The sequence below is a fragment of the Chlorocebus sabaeus genome, chromosome 6 (genome assembly GCF_047675955.1).
Source record: "Chlorocebus sabaeus isolate Y175 chromosome 6, mChlSab1.0.hap1, whole genome shotgun sequence".
Lineage (NCBI taxonomy): Eukaryota > Metazoa > Chordata > Mammalia > Primates > Cercopithecidae > Chlorocebus > Chlorocebus sabaeus.
The window spans coordinates 59,358,463-59,374,429 of record NC_132909.1 but is presented as its reverse complement, the minus strand read 5'-3'; the positions used below and the strand labels follow the sequence as shown (position 1 = coordinate 59,374,429).

The following is a 15,967-nucleotide window of genomic DNA, read 5'->3' as shown; positions in this document are numbered from 1 at the left end:
AAGGAAGCCAGGTGCAGTGGCTTATCCTTGTAATTCCAGCACTTTGGGAGGCTGAGGCAGGCAGACTGCTAGAGTTTAGGAGTTCAAAACCAGCCTAGGCAACATAGCAAGACCCCATCTCTACAAAAAATAAAAGAATTAGACGGCATTGTGGCTCGAGCCTGTAGTCCCAGCTACTTGGGACGCTGAGGTGGGAGGATCACTTGAGCTCGGGAAGTTGAGATTTCAGTGAGCTGTGATTGTACCACTGCACTCCAGCCTGGGCAACAAAGCGAGACCTCGTCTCAAAAGAATAAATGATTAAGTGCATTATTTTATGTGTATTTTATCACTGTTTTAAAAAGAAAAAATAATAAGCCAGGAGTGGTGACTCATGCCTATTATCCCAGCACTTTAGGAGGCTGAGGTGGGTGGATCATCTGAGGTCAGGAGTTCGAGACCAGCCTGGCCAATGTGGTGAAACCTCATCTCTACTAAAAATACAAAAATTAGCCAGGCATGGTGACGCACGCCTGTTGTCCCAACTACTCAAGAGGCTGAGGTGGGAGAAGCGCTTGAATCCAGGAGGCGGAGGTTGCAGTGAGCCGAGATGGCACCGCCACACTCCAGCCTGAGTGACAAAGCGAGACTCCATCTCAAAAAAAAAAAAAAAAATAGCCCCCGGGGCCCACAGCTCTGGCAAAATTCGTGAAGGTAGAAAACATGAGCTGCGTCCTGTGAAATTCCGGGTGCCTCGACTTGCCCCTCTGAGAAATGGGGATGACAGTTCCTGCTGTGTGTATGGAGGACACGGTGCCTTGTACATGGCAAGTGTCACCATGAGCTGTACGGGCCTGGGGGCTGGGGGGGGCGGTTCATGTGCTGGCCGGCAAGGCAGAGACTCCGTGACGCCGCATGGCGTGGGTTTGAGACCAGGCAGCCGGTGAGCCCAGTTGGCTTTCAGAAGCTCTGAATTCCTTTGGGCACCGAAGAGAGAAGAATAAACTATGTTGGCTTCGATGCCCAAATCCTCCATCTGACAGCCGGGACTGCTAAATCAGCTCTGCTTCCCTTCCTGTTTTCAAGTTTTAGACTTTCTCGATTCCAAAGTGATTCACGGTTGTCGTGGGAAGATGAGAAAAATTCAAACGAAGAAGAAAGAAAAACCCAAGGAGAAGGAAGAAGAACAAAAGGCTTGCAGATTCCTTTTCTTTTTTTTTTTTTTTAGACGGAGTCTCGCTGTCACCCAGGCTGGAGTGCAGTGGCTGCATCTCAACTCATTGCTACCCTGCAACCTCCACCTGCCAGGTTCAAGCAATTCTCCTGCCTCAGCCTCCTGAGTAGCTGAGTTTACAGGCACCCACCACCACGCCCAGCTAGTTTTTGTATTTTTGGTGGAGACAGGGTTTCACCATGTTGGCCAGGCTCATCTCGAACTCCCGACCTCAGGTGATCTGCCTGCCTCGGCCCCCCAAAGTGCTGGGATTACTGGTGTGAGCCACCGCACCCTGCCACTCCCACGCTCTTTACTTCCTCAGTAACAGCCGTGGCACGGGCATCCTGCAGTGACCATCGCTCACCAGACTGCGTCCACTAACAAGTCAGGGAGCCAGCCTGTGGTGTCCAAATGTACCCAGGCTCACGGCCTCGCTGTTCTCCGTGCTCACCCACCTCCTCAGCCCTGCGAGGGAGGAAATTCAGGAGGCAGAATGCTGGATTTAAGCGCCCAGAAGTCAGACCCGAATTCAACTAGGCTCTTGTTTTGGGTGGAAGAAAGAGGAGGAAGAGGCTGAAAAAAGTACCTCTTTGGCTCCTAGGAGTTTGTGAGTTTTTCTTTTGATTTTCTTCTATTTTTGAGACAGAGTTTTGCTCTTGTTGCCCAGGCTGGAGTGCAATGGTACAGTTTTGGCTTACTGTAGCCTGGCCCTCTCTGGGCTCAAGCGATCCTCCCACCTCAGCCTCCCAAGTAGCTGGAACCACAGGTGCATGCCACCACACCCGGCTCATTTTTGTATTTTTTGTAGAGATGGAGTCTTGCTATGTTACAGCTCAGGCTAGTCTGGAACTCCTGGGCTCAAGCAATCTTCCCAGCTCGGCCTCCCAAAGTGCTGGGATGACAGTCATGATTTTTTTCTTTTTTTTTTTTGAGATGGAGTCTTGCTCTGTCGCCCAGGCTGGAGTGCAGTGGCGCAGTCTCGGCTCACTGCAACCTCCGGGTTCAAGCGATTCTCCTGCCTCAGCCTCCCGAGTAGCTGGGTCTACAGGCACACACCACCATGCCCAACTTTTTGTATTTTTAGTAGAGATGGGGTTTTACTATGTTGGCTAAGATGGTCTCAATCTCTTGCCCTCGTGATCTGCCTGCCTCGGCCTCCCAAAGTGCTGGGATTGCAGGTGTGAGCCACCGCGCCTGGCCAAATTTTTTATTTTTAGTAGAGACGGGGTTCCACCATGTTGGCCAGGCTGGTCTCGAACTCCTGATCTCAAGTGATCCACCTCCCTTGTTTTCCCAAAGTGCTGGGATTCCAGGCATGAGCCACTGCGCCCGGCCAGGCGTGATTTTTAAAAATTCTTATTAAGGACTCTCCCAGAACGCTGGAGGCTCGTGGGGCTCTGAGCATCCTGCTTGAGTCTCCATGGAGACAAAGCCTGTGTCTCCTGGCCGACTCCACCAGCCCCAGTGCCACGCTGTGCCCGGCCAAGTCTCAACTGAGTCTAAGCACCTGCGTCTGTGCTGGGCCTAGCGGCAGGATGTTGTGGGAGGACCCCTGACCCCTTGCCCAGCTCTACTCCTCACCCAGTCCTGATGTTCTGTTCCATCTGGGGGCGGCCAGCAGGCTGCCAGTAATAGCAATAATAAATAGCCATTCTCTGAGTGCTAAGGAGCTCCCAGACTCTCTGCTAAGCCTGCATTTTAGCTCAGAATCCACACCAGACTGGGGCCTTCACCATATCCTCTTTTACTTTTTTTCGAGATGGCGTCTCACTTGGTGGTCCAGGCTGGCGTGTAGTGGTGCGATCTCGGCTCACTGCAACCTCCGTTTCCCGGGTTCAAGCGATTCTCCTGCCTCAGCCTCCCAAGTCGCTGGGATTACAGGTGTGCGCCACCACACCCAGCTAATTTTGTATTTTTAGTAGAGACAGGGTTTTGCCATGTTGGCCAGGCTGGTCTCGAACTCCTGCCCTCAGATGATCTGCCTGCCTCGGCCTCCCCAAGGGCTGGTTTTACAGGTATGAGCCACCGTGCCCAGCCCCTCTCCTCTCTCTCCAGTCCTGCTTGGCAAGGAAACTGAGGCTCAGCTGCCTGGTGTGTGGGGAGATGGTATGGGATGGTGGGAGGTGTGTGCACGCCAGAGTCTGGCTTCCCGGGTTCACATCCCAGCTCTCTTACCGTGTGGTCTTGCACCAGCCACTGGAGCTCTCTGCGCCTCAGTTCCTTGTCTAACGCGGGTGGACATTTCATACAAATGGCGTCACACACTGTGTGGTCGGAAGTGTCTGACGCCTCTCACCAAGCATGATGTCCTCAAGGTGCACCTGCACTATGGCCTGGGTCAAAGCCTTATGTTTTTTTCATGGCTGAGTCATGTTCTGTTGGCTGGAAGGACCACAAAATGTCCTCTAAAGCTGGGCGTGGTGGCCCACGCTTGTCATCCCAGCACTTTGAGAGGCTGAGGCGGGAGGATTGCTTGAGCTCAGAAGTTTGAGTCTAGCCTGGACAACATAGCAAGACTCCATCTCTACAAAAAATTTAAAAATTAGCCAGGCCTGGTGGCATGCCACATCTGTGGTCCCAGCTACTTGGGAGGCTAAGGCAGGAGGATCACTTGAGCCGAATAGGTCAAGGCTGCAGCGAGCTATGATCATGCCACTGCACTCCAGCCTGGGTGACAGAGCGATACCCTGCCTTATAAATAATTAAATAAATAAATAAATAAATAAATAAATAAAATTGTAAATTAGCCAGGCATAGTGGTGGGTGCCTGTCATCCCAGCTACTCAGGAGGCTGAGACACGAGAATCACTTGAACCCAGGAGGCAGAGGCTGCAGTGAGCCAAGATTGCACCATTGCATTCCAGCCTGGGCAATAGAGCAAGAGCTTGTCTCAAAAAATAAATAAAATAAAAATTAAAAATTAAATTTTAGGCTCAGTGTGGTGGCTCATCATGCCTGTAATCCCAGCACTTTGGGAAGCTGAGGCGGGCACATCACTTGAGGTCAGGAGTTTGAGACCAGCCTGGCCAACATGGTGAAACCCCATCTCTACTCAAAAAACAAAAATTCGCCAGGTGTGGTGGCGCACGCCTGTAATCCCAGCTACACCGGAGACTGAGACAGGAGAATCACTTGAATCCGTGAGGCGGAGGTTGCAGATCACGCCACTGCACTCCAGCCTGGGTGACAGTGCGGGAGTCTGTCTCATAAATAAATAAATAAGTATGTTAATAAAATGTTACACTAGCTGGGCAGCTACTCAGGTGGCTGAGGCAGGAGAATCACTTGAACCTGGTAGGTGGAGGTTGCAGTGAGCCAAGATCACACCATTGCACTTCAGCCTGGGCGACAGAGAGACTCCATCCTGAAACAAAAGAAAAATGAAAATGAAAATAAAATTTTAAACGGGTGTAACTCCATGGAGGGAAAAAGAAAGCTGAGAAAGGAGGTAATGGTGAGTGAGTGGTTTTAGATAGGGTAGATGGAGAAAGTGATGGGGAATTAAGGAATGAGCCACACATCGTCTGGGGAGAGGGCATCCGAGGCAGCGGGCACAGCCCGTGCAAAGGCCCTGAGGCAGGACCGCACCTGACAAGTTAGAGGAACAGTGAGGAGGCCTGTGTAGCTGCAGCAGTGAGGAGGGGGAGAGAGGGAGCAGGGGAAGGTGGGGACGAGACAGAACAGGACATGAAGAGCCTTGCGGGCCTCAAGGAGGACTTGGGCTTTAATTTTAGGACGTCTTCGGGGAGTTTTTTTTTTTTTTTTTGAGACAAGATTTCACTCTGTCGCACAGACCAGTGGCAGTGGTGTGATCCTGGCTCACTGCAGTCTTAATCTCCCAGGGCTCAACCCATGCTTCCACCTCAGCCTCCGAGTAGCTGGGACCAAAGGTGCACACCAACCACCCCAGCTAATGTTTTTGTTGTTGTTGTTGTTGTTTGTTTGTTTTCCAGACAGAGTTTCACTCTTGTTGCCCAGGCTGGAGTGCAGTGGCTCAATCTCGGCTCACTGCAATCTCCACCTCTCAGGTTCAAGCAATTCTCCTGCCTCAGCCTCCTGAGTAGCTGGGATTACAGGCATGCACCACCACGCCCGGCTCATTTTGTGTTTTTAGTAGAGACAGGGTTTTCTCCATGTTGATTAGGCTAGGCTGATCTTGAACTCCTGACCTCAGGTGATCCCCCCGCTTCAGCCTCCCAAAGTGCTGGGATTACAGGTGTGAGTCATCGTGCCTGGCCTGTTTTCTTATTTTTTGTAGCAATGGCGTCTCACTATGTTGCCCAGGATGGTCTCCAACTCCTGGGCTCAAGTGGTCCTCCTGACTCTGCTTCCCAAAGTGCTGGGATTACAGGTGTGAGCTACCACAGCCAGCACTTATTATTATTATTAATACTATTGATGAGTTTCATACATAAAGGATCATGGGCACTTTAGAGCTGGGAGATACTTTCAGTATTTCTCCTATCCTGTCATTAGCAGTGAGAGCCAGCATCCCTTCTTGTTGATGGCATTATTGATGAGTTACATACTTCAAGGGCCAAGGACACTTTCTATGTGTAAGCACCGTATAGAATTGGAAATACTTTTAGCATTTCTCCTGTGCTGTCGTGATTAGTGGGAGCACTTTCCCTCTTGCTCTTGATTCATTATTATTAGTGTTATTATTATTAGTGGTTTTTTTTTTTTTTTTTCCTGAGACGGAGTGTCCTTCTTGTTGCCCAGGCTGGAGTGCAATGGCACAATCTTGGCTCACTGTAACCTCCACCTCCTGGGTTCAAGTGATTATCCTGCCTCCGCCTCCTGAGTGGCTGGGATTACAGGCGCCTGCCACTGAGCCCAGCTAATTTTTGTATTCTTATTAGAGACGGGGTTTCACCATGTTAGCCAGGCTGGTCTCGAACTCCTGACCTCAAGTGATCCACCCACCTCGGTCTCCCAAAGTGCTGGGATGACAGGCGTGAGCCACCGCGCCCAGCGATAATATTAGTGTTATTAATATTATTGATGAGTTACCTACTTTAAGGATCACGGGCGCGCTCTACGGGCAAGTCCCCTACAGAACCTCCAGCAACTTCTGACATTCTTCCTGCCGTAGCCCTCCACGGGAGCCGGCGGGGCCCCCTGGGAAACCGGCTAAGGCCCGTCCCGCCCGCAGCTCCGCCCTCGCCCACCTGTAGGCGGGGCCCGGGGCCTGCCGGCCTCAGTTTCCCCGCGCGGCCCGGGGATGCGGGGAGGCGCCGGCTGCCCCGCGCGGCACGGCCGCCAGGGGCCGCTGCGGAGCCGCCTTTGTGGTCCCGATGCCGGGGCGGGCGCGGGCGGGAGGAGGGCGCGGGGGCCCGGGAGGGAGGCGGGAGGCGCGGCCGCCGCTCCAGCTGCGAGTCCGCCCGCCGCCCGCCGCCGCCGCCGGCTCGGTCCCGCGCCCGCCATGGCCCGCCTGACGGAGAGCGAGGCGCGCCGGCAGCAGCAGCAGCTCCTGCAGCCGCGGCCCTCGCCCGTGGGCAGCAGCGGGCCCGAGCCCCCCGGGGGGCAGCCCGACGGCATGAAGGACCTGGACGCCATCAAGCTCTTCGTGGGCCAAATCCCGCGGCACCTGGACGAGAAGGACCTCAAGCCGCTCTTCGAGCAGTTCGGCCGCATCTACGAGCTCACGGTGCTCAAAGACCCCTACACGGGGATGCACAAAGGTGGGCGTCCGGCCCCCTCCCCCTCCCCCTCCCTCCGCCTCCCACCCCACCTTCCGGCATCTTCTCTCCCCCATCCCCATCCCTCCTCTGCTCACCTCCCTCCTCTGCCTGCCTCTGCCGGAGCATCGGTTCTTACCCCCTCCCTCCCACCCACCCCTCCTCCCCCCTCTGGGGGTGCAGCTGACAGATCCGAGCGGGCCCCCTCCCCTCCTCCGCCCCCTCTCCCTCCCTCCCCACCTTCCGGCATCTCCTCTCTCTCTCCCTCTCTCTCTCCCTCTCTCTCTCCTTTTCTGTTCTCTCCCAGCTCCCTCGACCTCTCATCCTTCCCCCCACAGCACCCTCTCTCTCCCTCCCTCCCTCCCTCACCCTTCCATCCCCCAGACCCCCACCCCTTCCTCCCTCCCTCACTCCACTCTTTCCTGCCCATTTGCCAGGGGAGCCTCGGGAACGCCGGCACCCCTCCCTGCACCCCCCATTCATTCAGCTTCCCCAGGCCCCGTCGGGGAAGTTTGCACCTGCGGACTCCATTGCTCTGGTTATTTTCACAAAGCCAGGCCGGCGGGGCAGGTCCGGCCGCGGGGGACACGGATGCCCAGGACCCCAGGCTAATCGGTAACTACAAAGGAAGACGGGTTGGGGGCGCCCGGCTCGGGGGGACGCGCCCGCCTCGCCTGCCACGGGTGGCGGAGAGGCTCCCGTCTCTGCCCACCCCCCGGCCCCACCACCTCCGCGTGGATCAGCATTCTCTCCTCCATTTCTCTGCCCTCCCCCTCCCCCGCCTCCACCTTCGGCTCAAGTTGAAATTGGCCAAGCCTCTTAGCAATGTGTTGGGGTCTCAGGTCCAAGACAATGAGCTTGGACGTGTCCATCTGGGCAGAGCCCAAATTCTGGGGTGGACAGGGAGGAGGAGGGAGGCGTGGGCGGCCTCAGGCCTGTCTGCCTCCCTCCCACCGGATTCTCCCTCCGATGGCATCCCGGGTGGGGGTGTCCAGCAATTGTGTCCCCAGCCCTTGGTTCCCATCATGGGCCCAGCGTCTGAATTGGGGTGGCTTTGACGGCCTTTCCGTCAGGTGTTGGGGACTGGGGGTGGCACTTCAGAGGCTTTGTGCTGGACACCCCCAGCCTCCCCCACCCCATCCTCCAGGAAGACCCTGGAGAGGCCTTGGGGAAGGACCGGGCCGTGACCTATTTTAGACCCACTTTTTCCCCAGCCCTGCGTGCCCAGTAAGCAGGAAGGCATGTTTATTGAGTGAATGAATGAATGAACGAATGAATGAATGAATGGTGGGTTCAAGAAGGCCCTAGGGAGGGTCTGGTGAGATGGAGCCCAGGCCTGTCACTTCAGCTAGACCCTCCAGCTGGTTATTTTGAGGGAGAGGAAAGAAACCCCTCCCCATTCCCCATCTCTTTTCAAAACCAACCATCACACACACACACACACACACACACACACAGGGCCTGAAAAATCTAACTCCTCCGTGTGGCCTAGGAGGGCAGAGGGGCTCCCATGCGGTCCCCGTAAGTCAATCTCTGGAATCCAGAGGTGATACGTGGGGTTTGCCCACATGCCCCCAACCCCTGGTACACCCAGAGCACCCATTTCTAGGATTCCCGTGGGAATGGGGGAGTCCACGTGGCCCCCCAAACGGTTGCATTGAAAGGCCTCTGGTTGAGCTGTAGGTGGGAGAGACAGTTGGGGGTGCAGGGACTGGAGAGTCCTGGTTGACTCTTCTTCATCTTTTTTTTTTTTTCTTCTTCTAATTTTTAAATCTCTGGGAAACCTGGGCACAGGAGAAGCGAGGGGTGAGGGAGGGGCTGGGGCTGGGTTTTCACCTGGTCCTGAGCCTCAGTTTCCTTGCTGTCAACAGAGCAGGACCATGACACGTCCCCAGTTATTTTTTTACAGGTTGGAGAGTGTTGGGGTCCTTGGGGTAGGTACCTCGGGGATATTTCCTATCTGCGGGCTTTCCTTGGAGAGTGAGCATTGAAAAGCTATGTCCACAACAGCCGACAGTCACCCTCCACATTTTAGGGGTCCCAGGTCTGTCTGTGTGTGAGATACAGGGGCTTCACCTCGTATTGAAAATGGATCCAGCCCCCCAGTACCCTCAGGGCAGTCAATCCCCACCTGTGTGGGGCCTGGCTGGACTTTACCTGGTCTTTGCCTGCGGGTGCTTGGCACAAAGGGGTGGGGGGAAAGGAGGAGGTGGTGGGGGGTGTCTTCAGAATCAGCATCTGTGATCCAGGCTTGCGTTTGGGGTTCAGCTGTGTGACTTCTGGCTAGTGACTGCCTCTCTCTGGGCCTTGGCCAAAGGGAGGTGGAATGTTGAATGGAAAGTCAGGATTCTTGGGGAGAGGAGTGAGTTCAGACACCTGCCACCAGCACTGACCTTATTAGGGCTGTTTCTGGGAGCCCTGGCGTGGTATAATGTGCCTGTTCAGAGGAGCAGGGCCGTGGGGTGTGGACCTCACGCCTGGAGAGAAATCCCTTTCCCCGGATGCCGGCAGGACCCGTGAGACTGGGCATAGGAGATCTGTAAGGAGCAGAGTGAGGTGGGATGAGAACGTCCCAGAGGGGCACCCGGCTCCTGACACAAACCCAGAGGGGTACAGCTGGCACCACCTCCAGCCCTTCCTTGGTGTCCAGGCCACAGGGACTTGATTTTCCCACGGAAGGCATCGCCATGGAGGTGGGCTCCAAGCGACAGCACATTTCTGGGAAACTGAGGGCTGGAGAGACATATCCTGGGTCCCACACCTACCAGAGCTAGGCCCCCATTACCCCCCTGCCTTCCTTCCAGGCCAGGGGGAGCAGCCATGCCTATATCTGTGTGACATTAGGGGTGACAGGTTCCCCGAAGCCGAGAGTGAGGCCCCTCAAGATAGTGCCAGGGACAGAGGGGCCTGTGACACCTGACAGCCACAGCAGGCCTGGCCGAAGGTGGCCTGGGGGCAGTCAGATTCCTAGAGGCCGTGCTGAGACCCAGAGGAAGGCTGGAGGCCTCATCCAGGAGCCCAGGAGCGGGGCAGGGGTAGGGGGAGAGAAATGCATCAAGGTGGTCCCCCGAAAGAGGGCAGGCCCCGGGTCGCTGGGTTTGTTTTAATAGAGAGAGAGGAGAGAGAGAAATATGCAGGGAAAGAGAGATGGAGAGACCCACAGAGAGACAGAGACGGAGAGACAGACAGGGAAGGGAGATGGAGGCCCCAGGAAGACCACAAGCCTTCTCCTGCCAGAGCTTCTCATCCAGAGAGAGGGGACCTCCCCCAGGAAGGGCCCCCACCCCAGGCCAGGGGCTCAGGCCAGGAACTGGAGGCTGGGATTGGGGCTCCCGCTGGCCCCCCTGCAGTTCTCTGCCCCAGGGACCCTCCCTCCAAGTCAGGCGCCTCTGGAGCGGCAGCTTCCCCTGTCTACGGATGGTGGCTGCCTGGGTGCCCACCCTGCCAGGGGAAGGTGCCCACAGTGGTGCTGGTCCGCCGCTGCCACTGGGCCCCCGTTTATGGTAATCGCATATATATTTGCATGTTAATGACAATATTTGTCTTAAAGCGGAGGTTGCGCTGGGGGACGGTGCAGGTGGGGGGGGCCCGGCAGGGGCCCGGGTGGGGGCCCGCGGTTTCCATGGGAGCACCAGCTGCCGGCTCGGCTCGGGCGGGGGGAGGAGGAGGCTGTAGCAGGCTGAGCTCTGAGGCGTGAGATTCCGTGTGTGACGCACCAGCCCCAGGGAGAAGGCGGGCTGGGCGGCCTGGCGGGGGGACTGCCGGAGCAGTTGGCTCCTGGTGGTGGCGGGGACAGTGGCAGGGGGCTGGGGGCGGCTGGCAGGGTTGGCCGGTGTGTGTGTGTGTGTGTGCGCGCGCGCGTGCCTGGAAAGGACCCCTGCCCGGGTGCTGTGTGACTTCAAGCTGGGCGCGCCCCTCTCTGTGCCTCGTTTTCCCCTGCTGCCCATTTTCTCATTTATTTAACAGACTTTCATGAGGCCCCGGAGCCTCACACCTGTGACTGTGACATCGTATCTGCACCTCCCTCCCCCCGCCGCCCCCCCCCCCCCCCCCCGCTTCAACATTTATTGAACGCCTACTGTTTTCCAGTATTTATGCAGAGCTGGGCATTTGGTGTGAACAGAATTCCTTGTAGGATTCATGAGAGAGTGGGCTAGATGTTAATCCGTCTACCTGTATGACCAATATTTATTGAGCGCTTGCTGTGTACCAGGCCCTGTTCTAGACCCTGGGCTACTGGGTTGGGCAAAACAGGTAAAATTTGCCATCCCTACTCCCCATCCAGAGTTCCCCTCCTGCCAGATTCCAATTTACGGGAGAGAGACAGCTGAGGAACTGGGCTTACAAGGCACGGAACTCAGGAATGTGATGGCGAAACACACACCAGCAGTGACAACCCAGAGGAGGGTCCTGCCTCCACAGGAGTGGAGGCCAGGAGGGCTGCCTGGAGGAAGCGATTAGTGTAGGAGAGTCGTTGAGAGCTTGGAGTTGAGATGAGCCTGGTTTCTCTGCATCTCGTGGCCTTGGGCAGGTGTCTTCATCCCTCCAAGCTGCAGTGGGTCTTCCCGTTTCAGAGGAAATGAGGGAGATGACGGTAGAAGTGGCAGGGAGAGCAGAGAACAGAAGAGGCCCTTGGCATGGGGCCGGGCACAGAGTATGTGCTTGGTCAGTGGGAGCGGGCTTATTACGTGACTATGCTGAGACCTGAAGCATGAGGAGGATGCATTGATGGGGAAAGGTGTCCCTGACAATGTGCAAGGGCCCAGAGGGGCACTAACTCCTGAGAAGCTCAGGTGCAGTGAGGATGGAAGTTTTGTCCTGGTACGAAAGGAGCAAAGGGTCTTGGGAGTCCCAGAGTCCCCTTCTTCTGTGGGGCTCACCTGCTGGGGCTCTTCTGAGGGGACTTAGTTTGGGGCTGGACCCAGGAGGTTATCTCTGAAGTGGGCTGTGTCTCTCTCTTTCACCCCTCAAATTGGCAAGTGAGCCCTTGGCCATTGGAAACACCTGGTAGGACTTCATTCATTCATTCATTCATTCATTCATTCATTCATTCACACAACACTTCTTGAAAACCCTTTGTGGCCTTACCTCGTACTGAGCAAGAGAGGTCTGAGGCCAGAGCTAGACATTGGCACCTATAGTCCAGTGGTCTGGGTTGGGTCCGAGGGAGGGATGCAGGGTTGAGGGAACTGGATAATGAAGCAGGAGCTCTGCCTGGAGGAGGGGCATTAGAAATGGGGCTCTGAAGGATCAATAGGAGCTTTCCAGGTGGAGAAAGAGTTTTATTTATGCATTCACGGAAACACTTACTGTGTTCCAGGCCCTATGATGGGCATGAAACACAGCAGTGAACAAGACAGGTACACATCTTGACTTCCTGGATGTAGGGAGGGGGAACTGGATCTGTGAAGGCCTGGAGGCGTGAATGATTTGCACAGCTAGGGTAGAGATGGGATTAGGTGAGACGTGGGAGATGAGGCTGGAGAGTCAGCATGGGCTGGACCAGGAAAACCTCTGATGCTAGACTGAGCTTGGACACTTTCCTGAGGGCACTGGGGAGCCATGAAAGACTTTAGAGCAGAGAGGAACTCAGGCAGACTGGCATGGGAAGCAGGCTTCACATCCTGTTAACTCCCATTGCCACCACCAGCCTCTTCCCAACCTCCCAGCCTTGCTCAAAATATGCTCATTTCCTTCACACCTGGATGGACAAAATAGAAGCTTCCAGTTGGGGTGAGGCCCACAGTGTGGGAAGAGAGAAATACAAAGAAGCAGATGTGTGTTCCGATTACATTGGCTCTTAGAGAACCAAGTTCCCCTCTTGCCTGTGAACCACAGGAGGAGATCGGAGCCCAGAGAGGGGCAACACCCAGCCCAAATCATACAGCAGCACAGCTGGGCTTCACGCCTCCCAGCCTGAGCTTTGGCCTGCTCTGGAAGGAGAGAAAGAAACATGATTTTGCAAACATAGACAAGGGTCAGAGCCATCCAGGAAGGCTGACTGTCCTTGAACTTAAGATGACCAGGGCCAAAGGGAGGAGCTGTTAGGTTTGGAAGACACTGGTCCAGCAGGAGCCCAGTTGGTGTGGGGTCATAGTCAACATCAGTGACATGTAAGCTCTAGGAGGGCAGAAACTGTGTCTTGTTTGCCATTTGGAAGTGAGCTTGTGGATGAACAAGGGCATGAGGAAATGAGAGGATCTGGGGATGGGAGAATGGATGGGCTGGCTAACGGGTGGAAAGATGGATATGTGAATCAATGGATGCAGACATGGGTGGATGGATGAATGGGTGACAGTGACTCTAGATATGAGTGAATTTGATGGGTACAAAAGTGGGTAGGTCAGTGGAAGGTTTGAATGGATTGAAGGATGGGTGAACAGATGGATGGATGGATGGATGGATGGATGGGCGGATGGATGGATGGATGGATGGATGGATGGATGGATGGATGGGTGGATGGATGGATGGGTGGATGGGTGGATGGGCGGATGGATGGATGGATGGGTGGGTGGGTGGATGGGCGGATGGATGGATGGATGGGTGGGTGGGTGGGTGGATGGATGGATGGATGGATGGGTGGGTGGATGGATGGGCAGGTGGATGAATGGATTTATGGATGGATGGATGGATGAGTAGCGGATGGATGGATTTGTAGATGGGTGGATGCATGGGTGGGTGGGTGGATGGATGGATGGTAGATTGGTGGATGGATGGATTGGTGGGCAAATGGATGAGCAGGTGGATGGATGGGTGGATGGATGGGTGAGTGGGTGGATGGATGGATGGTAGATTGATGGATGGATGGGTGGATGGATGGATGGATGGTAGATTGATGGATGGATGGGTGGGTGGGTGGATGGATGGGTGGGTGGGTGGATGGATGGATGGTAGATTGATGGTTGGACGGATGGGTGGGTGGGTGGGTGGATGGATGGATGGTAGATTGATGGTTGGACGGATGGATGGATGAATAGATTGGTGGATGATAGGTGGGTGGTGGATGAATGGGCAGATGGAAGGATGGGTGGATGGGTGGATGGATGGGTGGGTGGGTGGATGGACGGATGGTGGATTGATGGATAGATGGATGGATTGGTGGGCGAATGGATGAGCAGGTGGATGGATGGATGGAGGGATGGGCGGGTGAATAGGTTGGTGGATTATGGGTGGGGGGGTGGATGGATGGGCAGATGGATTGGTGGTTCAGTGAGTATATGGATGGATGGATGGATAGGTGGGTGGATAGATGAGTGGATGGATGGATGCATGAATGAATGAGTGGATGAATAGATGGATGGATGATGGGTAGATAGAGAAATTAATGGTTGGATGGATGGATGAAAAGATGGATGGGTAATTGGTGGATAGAATACTAGATAGATGTGTGGGTGCATGGATGAATGGATGGATGGATGATGGGTAGATGGAGAAATTAATGGTTGGATGGATGGATGAAAAGATGGATGGGTAATTGGTGGATACAATACTAGATAGATGCGTGGGTGCATGGATGAATGGATGGATGGATGGATGGATGATGCATAGAAGATGGGATAGGCTGAAGGATGGAAGGATACTTTCTCAACCTGTACTACCTTCCTCCTCACCTGGTGAATATGAATGTTCAAAACCTTTGCTCTCAGACAGGTTTGGTTCCAATCCTAGCTCCATTTTTAAATTTCTGTGTAATCCTGAAAAAGTCACCTCATCTTTTCTGAACCTTAGCTCCTTTGTAAGAGAGAAAGAATACAGATAACTAGCTCACAGCGCAGTTGTCAAAATTGGCATTAATTTATATGATGTGGCCAGACGTGGTAGCTCACACCTGTAATCCCATTGCTTTGGGAGGCTGAGGTGGGAGGATCCCTTGAGCCCAGGAGTTCACGACCAGCCTGAGTAACACAGCAAGATCCATCTCTACAAGAAATAAAAAAACGTATCCAGGTGGGGTGGTGTGCACCTGTAGTCCCAGCCACTCAGGAGGCTGAGGTGGGAGGATTGCTTGAGCCCAGGAGTTCCAGATCAGCCTGGGAAACATAGCAAGACCCCTTCTCTACAAAAAATAAATTTAGGCCGGGCGTGGTGGCTCACGCCTGTAATCCCAGCACTTTGGGAGGCTGAGGCAGGTGGATCACCGGAGGTCGGGAGTTCGAGACCAGCCTGACCAACATGGAGAAACCCCATCTCTGCTAAAAATACAAAATTAACTGGGCGTGGTGGTGCATGCCTGTAATCCCAGCTACCCGGGAGGCGGAGGCAGGAGAATCGCTTGAACCCAGGAGGCGGAGGTTGCGGTGAGCTGAGATCGTGCCATTGCACTCCAGCCTGGGCAACAAGAGTGAAACTCCGTCTCAAAATAAATTAAATTTAAATAAATAAATATATTTTTTAAAAAACTGCACATGGTGACATGAGCCTATAGTCCTAGCTACTTGGGAGGCTGAGGTGAGAGGATGGCTTGAGCCTGGGGAGGTGGAGGCTGCAATGAGCCATGATGGTGCCACTGCACTCCAATCTGGAAAACAGAGCTAAACCCTGTCTCAAACTTAAAAAGGCAACAACTTTATTAAGTCTGTATTGTGTGCCAGCCATTGAGTGAGGCTTGAGGTCATAAAGCAATTCGGGGGTAGGAGAGACTGGCAATAAACTAGTAAATAAAGTTGAGATAGGTGTGAGTTGCTGTGAACAGACTAAAGGTGTGTGTTGGGAGATGACAGCTTTTCTTGGAGGCCAGAGATGGCCTTTCCAGGAGGTGAAGTTTGAGATGAGACCTGAATGACAGGTGGGAAGGCTGTTATTCTACAACCAAGGGAAAAGCATTCCAGGCAGAGGGGACAGCCCATGCAGAGGCCCTGAGGCAGGACCACCACATCTGGTGTGTTGGAAGAACAGCAAGGAGGCCTTTGTGACTGGAGCAGAGTGAGGAGGGGAGAGAGGGAGGAGAACAGGGCAGGGAGAGAGTGGGGTAGGTTGTTGAGCGGGTCCTGTGTGTCTTGGAAGGACTTTTTTTTTTTTTTTAATTTTTCTTTTGAGATGGAGTCTCACTCTGTTGCCCAGGCTGGAGTGCAGTGGCGCGATCTCGGCTCAC

General features: G+C 54.5%; 1 protein-coding gene across 3 annotated transcripts in view; it reads left to right on the top strand.

Annotated features, from left to right (window-relative positions):
* The first annotated feature begins 6,544 nt into the window (after nt 1-6,544).
* Nucleotides 6,545-15,967, top strand: part of CELF5 (CUGBP Elav-like family member 5) — a 75,278-nt gene continuing 65,855 nt past the window's right edge. For 2 of the 3 annotated variants that reach the window (XM_037994569.2, XM_037994571.2), the window contains exon 1: nt 6,592-6,879. In XM_037994569.2, the coding sequence (XP_037850497.1) occupies nt 6,621-6,879 (259 nt within the window). In that variant the 5' untranslated portion in view covers nt 6,592-6,620. Of the gene's footprint in view, nt 6,880-15,967 lie in introns of all 3 variants that reach the window. The other variant, XM_037994568.2, reaches the window with a different exon arrangement.